This window comes from Anabas testudineus, chromosome 13 (assembly GCF_900324465.2).
Source record: "Anabas testudineus chromosome 13, fAnaTes1.2, whole genome shotgun sequence".
Classification (NCBI taxonomy): Eukaryota; Metazoa; Chordata; class Actinopteri; order Anabantiformes; family Anabantidae; genus Anabas; species Anabas testudineus.
The window spans coordinates 6502302-6524087 of record NC_046622.1 but is presented as its reverse complement, the minus strand read 5'-3'; the positions used below and the strand labels follow the sequence as shown (position 1 = coordinate 6524087).

Genomic DNA, 21786 nt, shown 5'->3' with positions numbered 1-21786 from the left:
AAAATAAAATTTTAACTAACTTCAGTCTGACGGTTATAGAAGCAGAAAAAACAACAATAATGCAATATTAGCTACAAACATCCCTTTGACCAACTAGATCAAGCAGGATTACACACACACATAGGCATCCAACAAAGTCAAGTGACATCATGATAAACAAAACAGCATTTAACAAAGGACAACATTTCTGTTTTCACCAAGAACCAACAGGCATGGATGGTTGGAGACTCTCTCAGGGCATAGAAACTGCAACCACAGAAATGGTACTATAATCAATAGCTTCCCAGGCTACTTGTTAAAAATGCCATTTTCATCTCCGAGGCGCTAAGAGAGCCCTTTACCGGGAAGGAGCTACATATCATTCTCTCTAGACAATTGGCGGGATGAAAAATAAGGGGCTACTGTCACTGACCAATATTGATTATGAGTGGAAATGTGATCATTTTGTATTAACTTGTACCTAGGAGCCCTGTTCTGTCAGGTTTGCTGCTGAAAATTTATGTTTTCATATCCTGTTTAACAAAAATATGCGTCACTGCTCATTTTAGCCCAGAGATAAAGAGGTATATGCCAATCACATGAATTTAATACCTTTATCAAGAGAGCACGATGATATGAATGAGATTAAAGCCCTTATGTAACTCATTTGTTCATACTTGAAAGTTATTTGTTATTGCTCCTGACACCATTTTAATGAAGTTCTAGACTTGGCATTTGAAATATCAATTTCTGCTCATTATAGTTGTCAGTTTTAAAAAGAGGAAATGAGGAAGAGGACGAGCCTTTGCCTTCCCATTGAAATGTCCAGTTCTATAAAAAAGATACATAAGGATAATGGTGTGTATGTAAAACAATCCGTTTATGTGAAACACAGACAAAAAAAAAGCAAAACAATAACGATGATAACACTAAGAGAATTTTCATTTGTTGATTGTGAAGTGTAAAGGAAGGAAAGAAGGAAGCGATTAGAAGCAATTTGGCTAAGCTACATATAATTTTATGCAGACAATTAAATACAATCATCCATCAGGAAGGGAAAAGGAGTTAAACAAATGTGTGTTGTACTTTTGTCCTACTCAATGCATTTTGACAGCTACTGATTAAAAAGTTAGACAAACAAGTCTTGACTAATAAAGCTCATAATCCGTTATTTATTCAGATCTTAGTCAGATCTTTGTGACACCAAAGAACACATGTAACACTGATAACGCAAGATGGTGGTTGTGAAAATGGTCCAATTACATGGCAGTTTAATAAACATCATGGTTAATCCTCTATTAGATTAGATAGATTAGAGGTGATTTGAACCAAAATTGACCAGACACCACAAAGGGAACAATGCCTGGCTTTTAATGTGGAACAGAATATTTTATCTTGAATTTATTCAAGAATTTTTTCTAATTTTTAAAAATAGAGGCACCATCCCGAATTGACAATTGTTCTCTTTGAACTGCTATTTTTTAATATTTTTGTTGATATGCTCTAAAAGATAGTCTTCATGATACATCTCTTGGTACAGGATATACAGTACGAAATAAGACATTTCATTTCATGGGAATATTTTAAAAGTAGTTTTTTTTTTAAAGTTTCTGTATATTTCAACCAGATTATAATCCAGACACACCCCTGTGGTCTGCTGATGTTACTGGTTTATATTAATATTAGTCCTATAAAGATGTCTGACACTTGCCTTGAAAAAGACAAATTGAGGTTGAAATGTAAATTATGGAATCTTAGTATGAAGTTATTTGTATGTAGCACATTATCATAACCAGCACCATTTGGGTTTTGGTGTGCAGTGCTTACTTTTCTATTTTTAAACACACTCAGAACTATCACTCTCACACATTTAATACACAACACAAATTACATACACCAAAGGAACTTCATTCCTTTGTTTTACTCGGGCATTTTCTTTCCACAGTGTATGTAAATCATAATGGAATAAAGGGAAGCAAATGACAAGAAAGACTGAATATAACTGTGTCAGCATGACAGGAGAATAAAAGCGGTTTAGATGCAGTGTGAGTGGTCTTGCCTCAGCCCTCTTCTTAACAGGGCTATGGGGTTTCATAATTACAACATAGCCTTCAGACAAATGCACAGGCGTGTACTACTCAGTTCCTATCGTGGGCACCTTTCCACAAAAAGCAAAAAGTCATAAGCACTACCCTATAGGAAAACAGCCTGTGGTGTTTTATTAGTTTGAGTGTTTTTTTGTTTTGTTTTTTTTTCCCTCTCTTTCCTATTGAAAATTCAATAAATCTGTATGAATTCTCTTATGCCATCACACTCAAAGCGCCTTGTGCAGTTTATGCTTGCAGGCATTTTGTCCCAATCTCAGACACTGGGCTAGTCAAGCAATGGTTACAAAAGTGATAATACATACTGTCACATATCACAGACTTTATCAGGCCTCATAAGCACTTATATCCAAGACGTAACACATTAAACAGAAAAAAGACAAGAAGTAATATCTTTTGTTTGTTTCAGAGGGGAATCCATATGAAAAATTTAATATATGGACCTTATTGAGGAGAGCAATATTGTGTATAACAGTCAACATAAGCAAAAAATAATTAACATGTTTTGAAAAAGTATGCATGCTCGCTGTTCACAATGCAGACTTACAAACAGTATGAAGTGATGAAAAAACAGTTGGTGATAAAGCCTGGAAGGACACATGGAGGAAATTTTTAGAGTTCAATCATTCCCTTTTAGCCTGTGATGGCTGTGTGAAATTGCGTTGAAGCATACGTGGGTGGAGGTGCCAGCTCTGACAAAACTCAGGTATATCAACTACACAGTCATAATCCCTCTCAGGCTGCTGGGGAGCTACTGTAGTTGTCAAGGTGCTGCTCCATACAAATGCACTGAATTACCCAGAGTACGGGTATGTCACAAAACATCACACTGTCAATTTGTCAAGACAGGTAGAAATCGGTGGAACTGTATTTTAGGTCTGGTAGTGAATTACAGTATATTGAGAAAAGCCTGTTCAGGATCAAGTTCAGGTTTACTGTCAGTTCCACATATTATACATGACGTACATCCTGGGAAACAAAATGTTCCTCATGGACTCCAGCACAAAATAGAATTACTAATGACAAAAAAAGGGTGCAATAAACAAACACAACACAATCTTAATGATAACAATGAGCATTCTTATGTTAGACGCATTATGTTCTTTTTTTCTTTTTTTTTTTTACAGTTGACAAGACAAGTTAACAACAAAAGCACTGAAAGATTTAGCATGTGAGAGGCAGCTGCATCTACACGTGCCACCATGGCAACCTAAAGCAGCTAATATCTACTGCCTTTTTTATACTGTATTGTATGGGCAAGGGACACAAGCCATCAAAAAGCAACTTGACACAAGGCTGAAATACACTGAACATAGGTCTGGGAGATATAGAAAAAAAAGCACTTTTTTTTTAATATCAGCTGACAATGAAAACATATCAGATCTCAAAGGGAGAACGAATCATGCTGGATATCTATACGGATATAGACTGTGTATAGACTGTGTAATGTGTTAGGAACAAAATTATGCCATATAATGTAGGGGCCCCAACTGCTTTTACATGTACCTGATACCATCAGCACACGCTCCTAACGAGGCGATGGATGGTGTCCAAGGGTATCTCCACAAAGATCTGGACCAGGGCATCACTGAGCTTCTGAAACCTTCTGAGGTGCAACCTAGGGGCGTCAGATTGACCAAAACATAATATCCCAATGGTGTTCTATTGGACTTAGGTCGGGCAAGAATGGGCCTGCCTACTGGAGGTTATTTTGTAGAGCTCTGGCAGTGCTCATGCTGTTAATCTTTGAACAAATAGGTAGATACCTGTCCTACTGATGGATTAAGGACCTTCTACAGTCCTGTCCAGCTCTGCCTCCTGCAATCTCCTCCATGCTCTTGAGACTGTGCTGGGAGACATAGCAAACCTTCTGGCAAAGGCACATCATGCAACCTCTGTAGGGTCCAGGTATTACCTCATGCCACCAGTAGTGACACTGACCCTAGCCAAATGCAAAACTAGTAAAACAGTGAAAATTGCCCCACTAGTGAAGTTGTTTGGATTTTCATCAACACCAAAGCAGCTGAAATTGATTAACAACCTGCCCTGGTTCTCAACTGACCAGATCACTATCCCAGAAGTTCGGACTCGGATTAAAAAATGTGTCTTTGAAATGTTTTGAACAGTGTATAAATAATCACCATAAAAATTAAATCACTATTTCTATCAAGCTTCAAAGTACCTTTATACTCCTAAGTTAGATCTGAAAATATGATAAGGTTACTTCAGCCGTTAAAACCCAACATTTTCAACGATGCTTACTGCCACTGGATGGCACTGATGGTAAAAAAAGATTAGTGATATTACCTATCTTTGTGGTACACGCTACTCTCCTGTCAGACTTAAATAGGCAAATATCTCAACTCTACGAAACTCCCCTGACCTTTCTTTTCAACAATCCCCCTCATTTTTTGAACCTTGGGCTGGAATGTCACAGTTCTTTCTGTCGTCACTTTCTCTTCTATCCCAGTTCCACTCCTCGTATACTGGTGTGCATGGCTGCAGTAGCCCTAACATTAACCCGCCTATGCTCTGTACTCTTAGGTTGACTATATTCCAGCCATATGATTGGTTTAGCAAAACACTATTCTAATTATTATAGCCTTTTCAAGTTGCAAGTAAGAGCATAATGAAATAGGTTCTAAAATTGCCCCACAAATTAACTGTAAAGTATCCAGAGCCCACAAACATTGCACAGAAGCTTGAAACCATCTGAATAAACTTACAACAGGAACTCTTTCCATCACTTGTGATTTCCACTAATGATGATTTCCTTTTTTTACTGAACACACCCAGAGTATAAAGACTTCTGCACCAGTGTCCAAGTGAGCAAAAACTAAACATCCAACTCCTGATATGTCACTTTTTTAAGTATTCTGAACAAATTCAAAGTAGTTTTGAATTGAATGTCCCTTTTATTCAGGATGTAAGGGCAAAAATGCATAGACATGTCAGAGCTTCAAAACAGAGCTCAAAGGTCAATGGTCTTGGTGTTTAGGCCAGATCTCTATTGCAAGGTCTCACTCTTGGAGTAAAAAGACAGCATTGAGTGACAAATTTAGACAAACTTAAAAAGCAATAGATAAACTTCATCAGCCAATGAAATGCTCAGTGTCAAACTACATGACTCAGCTAGCAAGTTTAACATGAATATATCACTAAATTTTATTTGAAATTTCCATTGTTCATGTGCAAAGTTTTGACTTTGAACAGAAGTGCAAACACTACAATGACAACACTATCAGCAACTCACCAGCATCTCATGAGCCCATCACAATCTGTGACAATGAGTTCTAGCCAAGAATGTCAGGCTTTTTCCCACCAATCCTTTTTCCCGTCTTTTTTTCATTTGGCTTGGCATGCCATGAAGTAAAGTCTAATTAAACAATCAAACCCATGCAGTCCCATTCCCCTTCTGTCCTATTGACTTTGTCACAGCACTCATCCTCTCTCCAGTATAAAGTCCCATGTCTAATGCCAGCCAGGGAGAAGGGCTGTTGTCACACAGTGTTTGTCCCCCTATCTCTCTTCGTCTCTGTGAGCACAGTCAGCATCAAAGGCGCAAGCGTATTGAGCTCTGCGAGTACAAACCAAACCTTTGAGTGCTGAATTTAAGATAAACAGGCGAGCACAAATATGACTGAAGTTGTACTATAGACTTGCATCTCTAAAAGTGCCTTTAAATAACTTTCTCTTGATGTAGCGGATGCAAGAAATTAACCATTTGACACAGCACTTACTCTATACATGATACGCAGAGATACAATTCCATTGGACAATTTAATAACAATGCCATTCACGGCAATCTCAACAAGGCTTACCACAATAAGACTATTACAATTATGCAAATGTGACCTTTAGACCACTTTTACCTGTATATTTTAGTAAAACAGGCAATTGCTTACTGTGAAATTCACCGCCGGTCAAAAAAAAAAAAAAAAAAAAAAAAAAAAGGTTGATGACCTGTATTTAACTAAGCAAATAGGTAAGAGCCTCACATTGGATAATTACTGCATGATTATTTTTAAGCTGGCGACAAGTTATTTAACCCTAACTGATGCAGTGAGTAGCTTCTCATTTTTTAAACAACTATGTCTAAAGACACAGCCTGTAGTCAAAGAAAGGATGTTAATCTGTTTCAGAAGAGTCAAATTATTGACATGAATCAAGCAAAAAAAAAAACAACTAGGGAGATTGTTGAAACTACTAAAACTGGGTTAAGAACTGTCAAATGGAAGAAGGTCATGTGGTTTTGATGAGTCCAGATTTACTCCGTTCCAGAGTGATGGAAGCTTCAGGTTAAGAAGAGACGCAGGTGACGTGATGCACCCATAATGCCTAGTGCCTACTGTAAAAGCCTGTGGGGGCAGTGCTATGATCTGGGATTGCTGCAGTTGGTCAGATCTAGGTTCAGCAATGTTATGTGTCCAAAGAATGAGGTCAGCTGACTGAATACCTGAATATATTGGTAATAAATGTTGTGAAATTAAAAAAGCTTTTTAAGGCACAGCGAATGCCTGTTGTAAACAAAGCTAAAGGCGGTCCAATAAAATATTAGGCTGTGTGACTTTTTTTTGGACAGGAAGTGAATTTGAATAACTTGAATTGTGTTTATACTGGTGTGAAGCATTAACTAAACTAAACAAAATGTTATTTTAAAGAAGTCACAATGGCACCAAAGTTTTAAGGTGAAGGAGCTATACTTGAACCAACTGAATTCATGAGATGCCATCCAAAAATGATAAAGCTTGTCAGAATAGCTCCCCTCAAACAAGGCGGAGTGAAAAGCCTGTTGTCAGAGAGGGGCAATCGTTCAAATGGAGATAACAGTGCCAACTACTGCAGAATCTCCAGGAAAGCATAACTGTAATTTTTACACAGGAAAAGACAGACATAAAAGGTTCAGTAAAGAAAGAAAAAGTGCTGGAAAAAGAAATTAACACTCCTATTTTCACTTCCTACTTTTTGTTGTTTGCAGAAAGTTGCAAAAATTGCCAGATGTAGCCACAACATTTACAACATCAGAAAGGTGTGGGTGGAAGAGGTGTCAGACACTGCTGAACCATCGAAGAAACACTGAGGCTGGAGCAAACTGACATTTTAAGTGGTACAAACTACAGACACGCTGTTCATTCTGCTTGTTCTGCCATCTAGCAGTTGTGGTGTACTCTTTCCCCAGTATGTGACATTGTCACTAAGCATACCACAATTGTAGGCAAGCATGTAAAAAACACCTACATTTTTTCCCTAATGTTAACAACAGCTGTTAGTGATTCTGCTCCCAACTGTTACTGAATTTGCACTGTATTCACAATGCACCATACAGTCACAGGTTTCAGTGGTCAAAAATACAACAGACTCAATCAGACTCCAACCCATAAAAGTCAGGTCAACCTTTTCTAAATACAAATACTTTATCTACAGACAGAAAACTGTTGCTTTTTGAACAGTATCATGAAAGTCAGGGGCATCAAAGTGTTTGTAGAATATTTGCTGTGATGCTTTAAAGTTGGAGGTGTCCTCAAACAAGTCTAAGATCATGATCCCCAAGAAATTTAAACCAAACAGTCATGTAACAGTCATGGTGTTCATTTCCCATGGGAAATCATCTGCTCTGGCCAGCTCAAAACCCAGCAAGACTAACTGTAAAGCTTCATGTGTGTTTTGTAATTCAGCCATTTTTAAATGGCCTCACTATATTAGAGATGAAAAAAACATGCCAAGTTAAAATATTGACTTATCTGACAACAATATTATAGCCGGTCTGTTCTCTCCTTTAAAATTTCCGTTCCAGTTTGGAATGTGTGTTTATGATTTTGTTTCTGTGATCCCACCCACAGCCCATTTGCCCAGTAACATTTTGACACCATGGGTTGCCAAATATGAAACAAACTGGCTGGCAACCACTGCGTTTTGCAGCCGTGGAAGGAAGCAAACACACTAGATCAATAAAGATAGATGCTACCCATCTGAACTGCATCAGCATTCTTGTAAAAAGCTCCATGACGAGTATTCCCAAGCACCACCCAAGTGTGGGTGAATACTGAAGTTGTCCTGCAAAGATTGAGGCAACTTAAATCCCTGAAGAATTTTAGGATGGCGATAGTGTTGGCTAATTTAAGGTAAACACCGGGCTTCAGCTAAGGTTAGCTAACCCAAACTGATTTTTTCACAGCTACTGGTATGGCTAAGTAATTTCAATATTAAAGTACTCACATTTATACTAGAGGAATATATCTAGTTAAAGTGTGTTTTTGGAGCAGTTAGTATTCATTTTCAGGATAGAAGGCTTAACTTTGGCTACAGTACATAGCCACCCCTGCGTCTAGCTAACACTGATAGTTCTTATATAATAATATATAATATATATATTATATAATAAATAAATAAAAACTGTGCAATGGTATACATTAGATGGTATACTTACAGTGCAGGACTTGTTTGTGATTGCAGTTGGCTGTACATTTTTATTGCTTTTAATAATATTAGTTCTAAATGGTTTGTCTTTATGTTTAACTATTGTTTGATCTGATCCTGACCTGATCTAAATTAGGTCAGGAAAAACCTGACAAGGGAATAATGATCTTAAAATCTAAACCTGCCTTAAAACAGCCAGCCAAGACCAGTCTAAATGTCCAGAGGTACATAGATGTCAGCACAACAAAAATATTAAAATACTGATTAAAATATCTTTTGGTTCATGCATTTACAGCACTTGGCTCATTTAAAATCTTTATCGCTATCATTACTGAAAGAACAGCAGTAATCCAGGTGTGATGGTTTACGTAACAGTGCTTCTGACTACTACATTTCCCTGTCAGCTGTCATGGTTTCTGCTACAGCACACAGCAGTTGCAGACCACACCCTGTCTCTCTCAGCAGTGGCATTGAGTATGCACACGTGCCAGCCCTGGGCATCAGCAGAGAGATGAGGTAGAGGGCTGAGAACACTCAGTCGTACTACGCAGGATGGATGTTTCCCATCATGCAGCTCAATCAGCCGCCCAATGATTCATTTCACAGACACTTGGGTAATTATAGGAGTCTGCTCTTTACCTCTGGGGATGAAACTGCTTGAGCACAGCCAAGGTGGGGAGTGGGGGTGGGTGGTGATTGGCGAAGGAAGCAAAGACACAGTGAGAAGTGAGTGAGTGAAAACAAAGAGACAGGAATGACAGGGGTGAAGATGGAATAGGAGATGTAGTGAAATTCGTTTAGCTTGTCAAAGATTTTGTTCAGGAAAGACAGTGTTTTTAGTGACTCTGCAATAAAGCCAACTAATCACTAATGTGTGATCCTCCTCAAACTATTTACAACTAATGTGACAAAACAAACAACAACAAAAAAAAGCATATGACCTTTTAAGGTGAAGAGTAAAACGATGGATGTAAAAAGACTACATGATGGAGCATGAATAAAGATGAAAGACTAAAGAAAACAGCCAACAGTATAAAGAACACAGGAGATGGAAAGTGTGCATGCTCCCCCTGTTGATGAAACTGGAACAGCATTTTTACACCACAAACTGTACCCCAGTACAGGTCACAGAAAACAGCATTTTAGGCTGCAGGATCCAGTCAGTTGAAGTATATGGTATGCTTTGTACACATGGAATGTTTCACATTGAGTGGCTTGGGAGGGGAGAATAAATTTAAAAGATTTTCATGAACTCAATAGTGTTTAGTGAGTTCAGTGGAGTGTACAGAACATTGATTTGGATGACAGTAATTGCATGGAAAAGGTGCAGTGGAAAAAAAAAAAGAAAGACTGTGGGAGCTGTTTCAATCGTTAAAAGGGTGCAAAGGATGTAAAGAGAGGCCATTGATTCAGTGGTGTTTGTTTCCAAAAGTGAAATATTCACAGTGGATGTGTGTTTAAGCGTGTCAGATTTAGTTGGCTGTCTAATTCTGCACAGCCGACTGTTTATAGCTGTTAATAGCCAAGGATTTCATTTCCACTTGAATCATACAAGGCCATTACAGTTAGAATGGTCAGCGTTTGTAGGAGTCCACATCAACATCCCCACCAAACTCACACTCAAGTGTCTTGAAGACATTAAAACACATTAATTGTAAGACAATTTGGAAAATACAGTAATTAAATACATTATCTGTAATAAAGTCATAATCTAGAGCTCTGCGACAGATACAGAACAGTACACATTCAACATTTTTAAAGCAATAGTTAAAGCATTTTTTTTTCCCCACAGATCAGAAGCAAAATAGCTTTGCACTGAAGCAAAATCTATAATAAGCAATATTTTATTTAACAGAGGAATTTAAATGTATTTATGTTGCTTTTCGATGCCAAGATTGGAAATTGTAACATCTGCATCTTGTTTCTACTCTACTATACACACACACACACACACACACACACACACACACATACATACAAACATACATACACACAAACACATATATACATACACATACATCTGCGTACGCGTAATGTAAAGCAACAACTAGGACGCTCTCTCTTTCTTACTGTATCTGTACTCCTCCTACTCCCCATAAAACCACACCCCAAGCATTTTCTATCCATGTTGTGACTATTTTTTATAGTCCCAAGTGCTATGTTCAGAAATGTGATGCTTTGTTAGAAATTCCAAGGCTATGGAGAGCAGGTGCAGGGCCATTGTGACAAGCACAATTTATCGGCTGCTCCCAAGCAAGGGAACACATTCAATAATGTGCTGGGAAGATTAATCCATCCCCCACACAGGGCTGGGCTCACAGGGTGCGGCGACAGAGGTAATTTACACATGCAGGTAGCCGAACTCAGCAGTTAATGCTTTTGGAGTTGTAAAATACCTGCATATTAGCAGTTCCAATCCATTTAATTACAATTTAAACTTTTCACTCCGACATCAACATAAATTTAAACTACAAGGCTGCCAAACAGACCATCCATTATGACTTTAACATTTTAACATTACAGTTTATTCTTGAATATTCCATAGATGATTTAAAGTATAAGTATTAACATGCTTCTTCACACTGTGTGTCATTTATTATCTTAAAGTATGTGTTTGTGTGCATATGAACAAAGAAAAGCAGAAAGACTGATGGTTTTACAAGTGAGTGTGGTACTCAGGATGTTTGCCAAACCTGTACTATATATCCAGAGATAAATGACAAACTACTCAACCAAATCACACTGCACATGTTTGGTGTAAACCATAGGAATCCTTGCTGAAGGCAACAGTGCCGCTTTCTGCTTTTTCCTTGGAAGGATAGGATACAGGAGGGTGGATCATTGACAGACTGACATGATGTACAGCCCTGTATAATCAGCTCTCAGCCCCATTAATCTGGGCAGACTGCAACACTTGATGAGACTGTGATGCATTTGGTGAAAGGTCCCTCCCTCTGATGTCATTTTGAAGAACAGTGTCAGTGCTACCGCCAAATCTGGAGCCCAGTGACACAGCCACACCCCTTTCAACAGCACCATCACATTCAGAGGACGAACACTCAAATGCTCAAAGGACATCTGGAGTCTTCTCACTCTGGCTGCATAGTTAAATTTATAATTAAACAGAGCACAAAAAAAAAAAAAAACCTCAAATGCACAGTTAGCATCACCTGGTGCAAGCACAGGACCCTGACTGGGTCTCATTTCACAAATCAAACATCTCCTTAATGATTGTCATTCCAAGGGCACACAGTGATATGCCTAAATCCTCAGTACATAGCTATTATAGCCACAGGATCACAATAGGAGAATGTGATCTGGGTACGCTCAGGGGAGAAAGGGCATTACACTAAAGTACACAATGCACAGGTCGTTGTGTAGGGTGACAAGTTTAACTGGACCTTTTCCTCTGCAGGTAATTCTTCCCTTAAGACCCGTCAAACCACAGAAACATGTTCCATTGTGAGTGTTTTTAATCTAATGACATTTGACTCAGCAACAAACTATTAATCCAATTTTTCTTACTATGGTTATATGATCAACCTTTATGTGGTTTTAGTATATATAATATTCCATGACAACTTGGAAATACCATCCTTAATACAAAAAAAAAAAAATGTAAATAGTTTTTCAACACAACAGCTAGTTATATGTCTGAGGTCTATTCAAGTAGCTTTGGGTTACAGTGTCAGCTACGTGAGGATAATGAATTCAAATTTAATTTCTCCGTTACTCTAAAGTTCTCCAGGGAGGCAATTTAGAGGACACATTCTCATAACACAAAGTTACTTTGTCACATTATATCATTTTTCCACTGAAAAATAGAATAAACATTATTATCATTCAATTTTAGTTGGAAAAGAGGTGCTGCTAGTGGGAAGCCTAAAGCCAGATAGTTAGACTTAATGGGCCTTGCTCTGTGTAGGGAGTCAGAGGCTTTGACTGTGACATAGTCCACTGGGACCCCACTCCCCTTATACCGTACTGGGCAGTAGATGGGCCATGGCTTTTATGGACCTCTGTAATATTTCATGACCCTATACAATTGTAAATCAGAGCGAAGCAGATAAAAAGCACATCAGCTATAAGCTAATATAAACACTACCACAAAAACCCTTCCAGCGTGATGTCTTTTGGCTCTGTGACATTAAGGTCATCAAAATAAGCAAGCGCAACCAGGCATCCTAAATGAACTCCCTAAATGGCGGTTTTCATAAGATGGCTTTCTGAAGTCATTTGTGCTGTAATGGAGCCACAACCTGCTGTGTTTTGGGCTTTTTCCAAGCCCCAATTGTCTAGAACAACCAAGTTAAATATATATATATATATATATATATATATATATATATATATATATATATATATATATATATATATATATATATATATATATATATATATATTTATTTATTTATTTATTTATTTATTTATTTATTTATTTATTTATTAACGGGACACTTTAATAAGACTTGGTAGAATTACCATAAACAGATGTAGGAGAGTTGTATAATTGCATAAAACAGCATTAACGGGACACTTTAATAATTGTTGTTCAGATGATTCTGAGTTTGTAGTTTATGTTACTTTATACTAATTATCAAGTAATTAAAGCCTACATGTATGTCCCTTTGAAACATAAGATCCCACCTGAAAAAACAGGGTGAAATACAGGTTTTAAACAAAGCTATACTGCCATCTAGTGTGATATGCTGGCTCAGCATAATACTAAAAGGTGCAGTGTTAAACAGCTACATATAGTGCATGATATTAGATGGGGGGGAAAGAAAAGTTGCCATGTCTAATATTAGGCTGAAGAGTACATAACATGAAATATTATATTAATATGAATGCAAGAATAAAATTTTTAGTGCCATAGTTTATAGTTTTTGCTAGAAGTTTATAATAAATAGAGATGTAATCCTATACTGACCCCATTAAACTGATCAGGTCTGAGTCTGTACACATGATCCTTATGAAATACTGGACCAATTAAATATATTTTCATCCCTATGTTTTCATTTGGACATACAATGATCTGCTGCACAGTGTGACACCTGTGCTAAATGAACACAGACTCCCACTGTCATTTCACACACGTTCTATCTTCAAGGCCACAGTTCTGTTTCCTCTGTGCCACCACTCTTCCACTCTGCATGTCTGCAATGCTCTCAGGGTTTGGCTCAGGTGTCAGGATCAACTAAATGCCTGCAGTGACAACTGCCACAGTAGTCCTGCCTCTGTCTGAGCCCTCTGGTATGTTCGTTGGATATCAGTATGTCTTTACTCGAAGTAGACAGGAACCTGGCAGTAATGTGCTATGGCAAGCCATCATATCCTTCATCCATTAGAGTTAGAGAGAGAAACATATCTAGAACACTTAATGCACATTGGGACTGTGGTTGTGAACAAAAATTATACTTATGATTATTATAGAACATCATAGTGCAGTTCTATGTTTATTATCCTTTAAATTATGGATCTGTCTTTCATATGAAGTGACGGTTACATGTTCTTTAGTTTACACAAAACAAGTACAAAAATAGTACTTATACGACGGGTAGAAAAAAATATGACATCTGCCAATTTAATGACTTTCTCAACAGCCCTGCCAGGGTCGGCACTTTTCGTTGTGTAAATGCGAAACACTACACCAAATACAATCAGCTTGGCTGTCAAACCGTTCTGACACTAGAGTATAATACATTTGTGTCTTCATTGCCAGGTCACTCAGTTACTCACAGATTCAATATCCATTTATTTTAGGTAATAAAAAAGAAATCAATCTGCAAGGTGGTTGGCAGGTTTCCACAGCTGCTGATAAGGCAGAGTTGGTTTTTGGCACATTAGAAGCAGCTGCAGTTCCTCCAGTAATCCGGTACCTGAGAAATGACTTGCATATAATTCAGAACGACTGTTTAATCAGAGATCCTGACTTGGTAGAATTACCATAAACAGATGTAGGAGAGTTGTATAATTGCATAAAACAGCATTAACGGGACACTTTAATAATGGTTGTTCAGATGATTCTCTTGATCTGACCAGTTAAGGATGAGTGCAGCAGCACAGTAAACGCATTACTAGATCACAAAGATTTACAGCAACAACATAGTTGATTCTCAGCCTGAAGAACTCAATCTAGAAATCAAAGAAATAGTAAATATATGTGTAAGAGCTGCCAAAAACAGCCACTGCATTGTGAATTTGTGTAAAGTTAAATATTGGTAATGACACAATGCTTGGATTATCAAAACCTCATAATACTGCCATTACAAACAACTATGTTAAAAACTGTTAATATCCACTTAGGTCTGGCTCTGCTATTTTCAGGGGCCTGATGACCTACACTCCTTCCTGTCCCTGTACACAGTCATGATGCTGGTGTGATGTATCATAGGACATAATGTTATTTATTTTTATGTAAAACCAGCACACTAAGGTAAGAGACACGTCCTCTTGCAGCAAGAATTATCACATTTCCAGGATACTGGCTTCAGGGAGCCAGGGAGCTATTAATATGCAACCTAAAAGTGAGAACCTAGACTCGAGACTGTGGCCACATGCATCACAGTTTCGGGCTTGTGTTGCTACACTTTTACAGAATCAAAACAAAATCAAAACCTATCAAATATTTAGCCTTTTAAAGTACAGGTGGCAGAGTATATGATAACATACATAGACAAAGACGGTGGACTGCCAACGTAGACAGGGGGTCATCAATATTAGCTCGAACTGGTTTACATGTAAACACAGATGATTAGATTAATAGGGTTGCAGTCAGGTAACTTACACGTGGGAAAAAGTTAATGAGAGCCAAAAACCGTTACAATAATACTATGATAAACAGTTAATTATATGCTCTTTCTGCAGTTGCCAGTAAATAGACATTAGGAGAATATAATGAGTTTGTCTTGTACATGTTGTCCAAGTAGCATCACTGAGTGATAATGGTTTTTATCATAAAAAGTACAGCCTTGTCTTTTTTTCCCCACTTGAAAAGAATGTTCCTCGCTATGTCTTCCAAAGCGCTGCGGGATAAAGCTTTTGAAAAACGTTAATCTCTCAAAAGCCTGATTCTTAATGTCTGCTGGATGATGGTCTTGCATTACCACTGGTGTTTAGTCAGCAGTTCAACTCTGTAATTCTAACTGGCCACCAATTTATTTCAAGAAGCTAAGAAACGAGTGCTTCAAATGTTCACACATTTGCATTATTTATAATCAATTCTCAAAACTGAACAAAAGAGTTATCGACCAAGACACATCTTGTTCTCCCACCGACTAATCCAACAACAACATAAAAAAAGGTATCTGTCTGACTGTATTAACAACAATGAAACATCCATTATGTTACATTTCCTAAAGCATTACTGTAATGATATGCATTATATTTTAAGCTTACATTGATATGACAACTTTATAAAATTATTTATCCATCATCAATATGGCTTATTCAAATCTGGCATGGCAAACTGTAGCCATATGGAACAAGATCACTCTTGTCACACCTGTGTCTCTGCACCAGATAGTTCACCTTGACAAGAATATCATATCCTTGGCAGAAAGCATAGAAGCATGGGACACAGCACAAGCTAATAATCAGATGTCAGGCACAGGGAAACTTATCTTTTCCCACCACCAGTCAAAAAATAAAAAACTGAAAACCTAGGCAAAGAGTGGTAAAGAAAATAGTGAAACTACTCTCGTCTTCACAAAAGTCAGGAATATCAAACAATATTTCAAAGCTGACAAAACAAAAATAGTCATAATCTTTCATGTCTTGTGCTTAAAACACCCCTTTAATATACAGAGTGATGGTGGAAAAAGTGTTTTAGTAACTAGTTGAACCACCTTTGGCAATAACCTTGAGCAAGAGCTTCCCCCAGCTGTGAATTAGACCTGCACATTGTCCAAGACCATTTTTTTTTTTTACCATTCTTCCCTTAAAACAGACATTAATACATCTGAATGTTCACTGGCCACCTGGACATCTGACCACTACCAGAGGTACACTATGGAGTAAAAGGGTAGCAGTTAATCATGAGTATTCGCAATTGCATTGTGCAAAATGACAAATAGAGTAAATAAATGGACAGATGAATAAATCAACAAAAACAACTATTATCGCATTGTTGTATTACAAAATAATATACTCAAAAAAATTTTAATAACCAACACACAGCCACTGCATTGCATCCTAAATTACACAGGTAATGTGACATGGAAGTAAATAGATTGTGCTTATTGTTATGATTTGTATCTCTCAGTGCAGGACCTTTACAAAAGCAAAACTGATTTGAGACCACCTTTCTTTGTCTGGTAAATAAACGTGACTTTAAACTTAAAGCAAGTGTTCTCAACAATCATTTAGTAAAGGCATCAGAGCCGCTTTCTAAATGAGATAACAGTTACTGTGTTATTACAAATGTCAGGTAAATGCTGATATTTGTTTTTGAGAATGGCTCTAATCTTCTCCTCGAGCACTTGTCCTCTCTTGTATTCACCCTAGCACAAGCCACAGTTCCATTAATCAGAGCTCATTTTATAAGGGCTGAATACACTACTTTCAATTTTCATGCATTAACCTTGTTGCTGCCCCTTACCACCTCTGAAAGCTGGCACTTGTGTACTGTATGTGTCTGCATGCGTGCGTGCGTGTATATTTTGAGCCCTTGTCACTTGTTAGTGTAGCTATTCTTGCCATGCTATAAATACAACCAGTCACAGGGAGGGATGGAAGCCAGTGGAGTGCTTTGACAGCAGAGGGCATAGTGGCCTTGCCTCTCTAGGATGTGGGGATTCAATCTGGTACGTTTCTACATTACACATCTGAATGCAATCACTGTATTTATTAAATATTTTACTCAGTTATGGGCGTTAAATACTGCAATTGTTGCTTTATATTCTTGTGTCATATGTAATGCTCAATCAGTTGATTACTACTATTCTATTCAAATATTGCTAATATTTATAGTGGGGGAGCAAAAAATAACTTTTTCTATAGTGGAATTAGCCCTATATCGATTTGTTACCCTGTCAGTAAATCAGTCTGTCAGTCAAACTAAATTACTGTACATGCAATCTAAACACAAAAAATATCACAAATTTCAATAAATGAGGAACAGACACTTACCAATCTGTCTTTATGACTATGAAATGTCAGATGACCTACACTCTGTACTGTCCCTGAATGCAGCTACAATGTTGGTATGCTACGCTACAGTCCACAAAATGTTAACGTAACCACTACACTAAAAACTGCTCCATGACATTTCCCGTAACAAGGAGATGACTCCGAAACATAAAAAAAACAAAAAACTATTAAAACAATTTAATAAACGTTCTTGTATTTTCCAACATCTCTTAAAGAATAACTTTTCACTAAAAGTATGATACTCCACAGAACCAAATATAATTAATTGGGAAGTATGTGTAGTCACTGTGGCCCCAAGTTGTGGAAAAAAAATACAACGGCAACAGCTCTATGAATGACCTTGATCTCACAGCCAGGTCCATATACATCTTACCTTGACCCTGGGCATCCAGTAAGCAGCCAAAGAGAATTAGAAGGAGCAGGAAGTTGGAAAAGGGCACACCCACTCTCGGTGCTCTGGATTCCACAGTTCTCTGACTCCTTGTAGTCATGGCACCATTGGATACTGAAGAAAGAGAGTGTGAAACAAGCTATTAAGATATTGACATTTCCATTTTACCACTTTCCACTGTATCATTTGAAAAACATAACTACAGCCTCATGACTAGAGATGTTCATGAGTCCAGACAGAAAAGATAAATCACTGGGCAGATATTTAATACACCATCACGCTTCTGGCGTTCACCAAAAGCTGTAAATATGAGTCTCTGTCCAAAGCACCGCAGCTATTAATATTAAAAACAATCACTGACAAAAAATAATTAGATTCTAATGATAAAATTATAAACAAGCATTCAAGAAGGAAGAGTAAGTATAATTTCTTACAACAGTCCAAGACTTTGTACCAATATGTAATATTCAGATATAACTTTGTCTCATTTGGCCTATAAGTGAGAGTAAACTATCAGTCACTCAAGTTAAACTCTTACAAAGTTCTTATATTCTGGTCCATGTCTATTAAAGAACTATGTACTGCTACTTTGACTCTAATGCCATTATTTTACATTTCTTGATTAATCAAGACGTTAGCAGAACAGAGAGTGCACCTTTAGGAACTTCCTGTTGTAGTGTCACTGTTAATGCTGTCTTCAGTAAGAAAACAACCATGTAAAATGTAGGCAAAGCTCCATCTTGTCACTCTAATTACAGATGCACACAGCATGGCAAGTTTACTAAGTGCTATCATTCACCCTGACATTTCACAACAGGCTTACAAAGGAAGAATGAAATCAATAGGCCTACACTTTTTATGCACTAATTTATATTCACATCTTGACACCCAAGAAAGAGATTAATTATGTGGCACTACTGCATCACTGGACACGTAAATAAAACCAATTTGCTTTGCCACCAAATGCAAAACAACAGCGTGCAAACAACAGGCATTATGTTTGATCACCAACCATTACATTTTATCCAGAAAATCCTACTCAACAGTCTAGCAGCATTCTGCTTTTGCCACCATTGAACAATTGTAAATCAGTTTTGAATGACTTAATGATATTTAAAACATCAATACACTACAATTATCAGACACTATATTTTACAGCTTAAAAGTTAATACTGTATGTTGCAAGAAAGGTTTACAGTCATGAGTGTGTACAAGAATAACAAAGAAAATAACAGAAGCACAAAGTAGCCTTCTAGACTTGCAAATGGTGCCACGACTCGATTTTCAGTGTTTTAAATTTGATTTAAAAGTCAGTGTGTTAATTGACCATCGTTTCCCTGCTTAGAAGACTACCAAGCCAATTAGGGTAGGCAGGAAAACAAATGGGGCATCATCTTTCTGTGCACTGGCACACTCTACAGCTTGAGACTGTTGTAAGTAGATATTTAAAATTTTCAGCTAGCTTTCAATGCATTGTTTGAACCGCTAACACCTTTTAAAATTTTTAAAATTTTTAAAATTAAAATTCTATTTATTTTAATGAAAGTCAGAACATGCAAATATAGTTTCTCTGCGCTGCTTGAGAGTTAAAATTCAAGCAAAAAGCCTCTTCTGTTAGCAACTTGGACTCTTTATGAATATAGATTCACTGCAGAATATTAAAAAGAAATAAAAACAGCTCAAAACACTGCTTAAAGCAAAAAAAAATCAAGTACATCAAAGATTTAACTTAAAACAATTAAGACAGGTTACACACATTTTGACTACTAATATGTCTCTGGCATTTCTTAAGAACTTTTTAACATGTAAAAATTGTCCCACAGTATGAAGGGCCATGTACATACTGCAATTTTTCAATTCTGAACTCACAAAAAAACTAAAAATGTTGTGATACAGATTACTGCTTTACACCCACTGCCCCCAAACACACACACACAAATACCTGCGCTATATCTGCACCTCCGTATTGTGTTTCTGCTGCATATCCTACAAACGACTCCAGCTCCCACTGCTGCCAGAATGACTTTCTTCTCTTTACCTCCGTCGTACACTCACAACTGGCAGAGCTCTCCTGCTTTTCACTGGCCAAATAGCCCATCTGCAAAGACAGAGGGAGGGGGGAAACAGAAAAAGAGTGAAAAAACAGTGAATGGGATGAGAAGAAAAGGAAAAGAGAGACAGATTGCTTTGATAATGTAGACTGTCAGGAGTTGCATTCTTGGTAAGCCAATGTCCATGGAGCAAAACTGTAGCAACTAATTTGATTTCACATTTCCCTCAGTGCTGCTGTTTCCTTTTCTATTCATTTGTTCACATTTCAGCTTTTAAGCTCCAAATCACAAGCCTGACTGCAATTCACTTAAATCGCAATGTATACAGAATTTCATTGAAGCCAGCAGAACCTACAGGCTGTAAGCCCACACAGTAATGCAGAACAATAGAAATTCATAGGATGCAGGAAAACAAACACTATTACTGGATGACAATGTATAGCCAGTACTCTCTTAAACAAATACAAATAAATAAATACATCTAAAATAGTGGTGATAATGTGGGGCAGCCAAATAACTAGATAAATGTGCAACACTGTCTGATACTAGTTTATCAAAGATGTGAGTATTAATATGTCAACCAATAAGTAATAAACTGCTGCAGTTCAGAAATTCCAAAGAGAAATTACAATTTGAGGTCATTCAGAAACTCAATGATACAGTCTGAACACTAGAGAGCATGAACAACTTCATTTTTAACTATAACTTGTGTTTAAAAAAGAAAGTCAAACTATGTTGGATTTCTCTCAAATGTGAATGTTGGCCTTCATCATTTGTCAGGATATACTGCTGGAATATACCTGACATTATTTGAATAACTATGTCCAAACCGTTAAACCAGTAAAGCATTTTTTTAAGTTATTAACTTAACTACTACTAAGCAGCTCAAAAGAAAAATAGGCATTGCAGGCTTCAAGAGTCCTCTTTTAAATTGCCAATGGTTTCACATTTCTACTAGACTTATTATTTCTGATGATTAATGCTTCTAAAAGAAAAAAAGGTCATAAGAATTACCATTTTAGAACTGCCTGCAATGTAATTCAATGTCTTAGGTGTTGCCAATATTTTAAAAACCACTACAGCTCTTGCCTTAATAGAAACCTCAAAGCAAAGCAGAGCTAATTTTAATGGTTTTAAAAGTAATCAATGTACATTCTGCCCAGCAAATCCAGGGTAATTAAATCATACCCACACTAATAGAAATTCTTAATTACCAATTTAACACTAATGACTAGTGTCTTCCACTGTTAAGGTATTGCACCTAGTTTTCGAGGTTTGTAGGTTGTCATCAGCCCACATCATCCAGGTCGAGTTAGCAGCTAGCTAGCTAGCTATTTGTTGAAAAACTCTAACTGCTCATTTTCGCGCGCTGTTTCTGACGTCACACGCAAGGACGTCAAGCGACGTGTGTTTCTCTAATTCCAGTATATTTATATTTATTTGATTAGATTTATAATGAAAAACAAATGCAATTAAATGCTAAATTATGTGCGATAACAAATTAAATAGGGGGAGGGGGAAACACCTGGCATGGTGGAGACAGTCATCACATCCATCCTCCATAAACCCTCTTATACATCCTGTGGTAGCAGAGACTTTCTTAAGGGAAATACTACATTCATAATTCATTCAGAAATAGTGGAGTGATCAATTCTAAGAAATAATAGGATGGAATATTATATATCATAGTCAC

The 21786-nt window shown here is 37.2% G+C and overlaps 1 protein-coding gene across 1 annotated transcript in view; it reads right to left on the bottom strand.

Annotated features, from left to right (window-relative positions):
* robo2 (roundabout, axon guidance receptor, homolog 2 (Drosophila)) overlaps positions 1–20079 on the bottom strand; it is a 275954-nt gene extending 255875 nt beyond the window's left edge. Inside the window, exons 1-2 of the mRNA XM_026375443.1 lie at positions 19985–20079; positions 18025–18156 (exon numbers count right to left, since the gene is read on the bottom strand). Of these exons, the coding sequence (XP_026231228.1) occupies positions 18025–18142 (118 nt within the window). The 5' untranslated portion in view covers positions 18143–18156; positions 19985–20079. The remainder of the gene's footprint in view (positions 1–18024; positions 18157–19984) is intronic.
* Positions 20080–21786: the final 1707 nt, after the last annotated feature.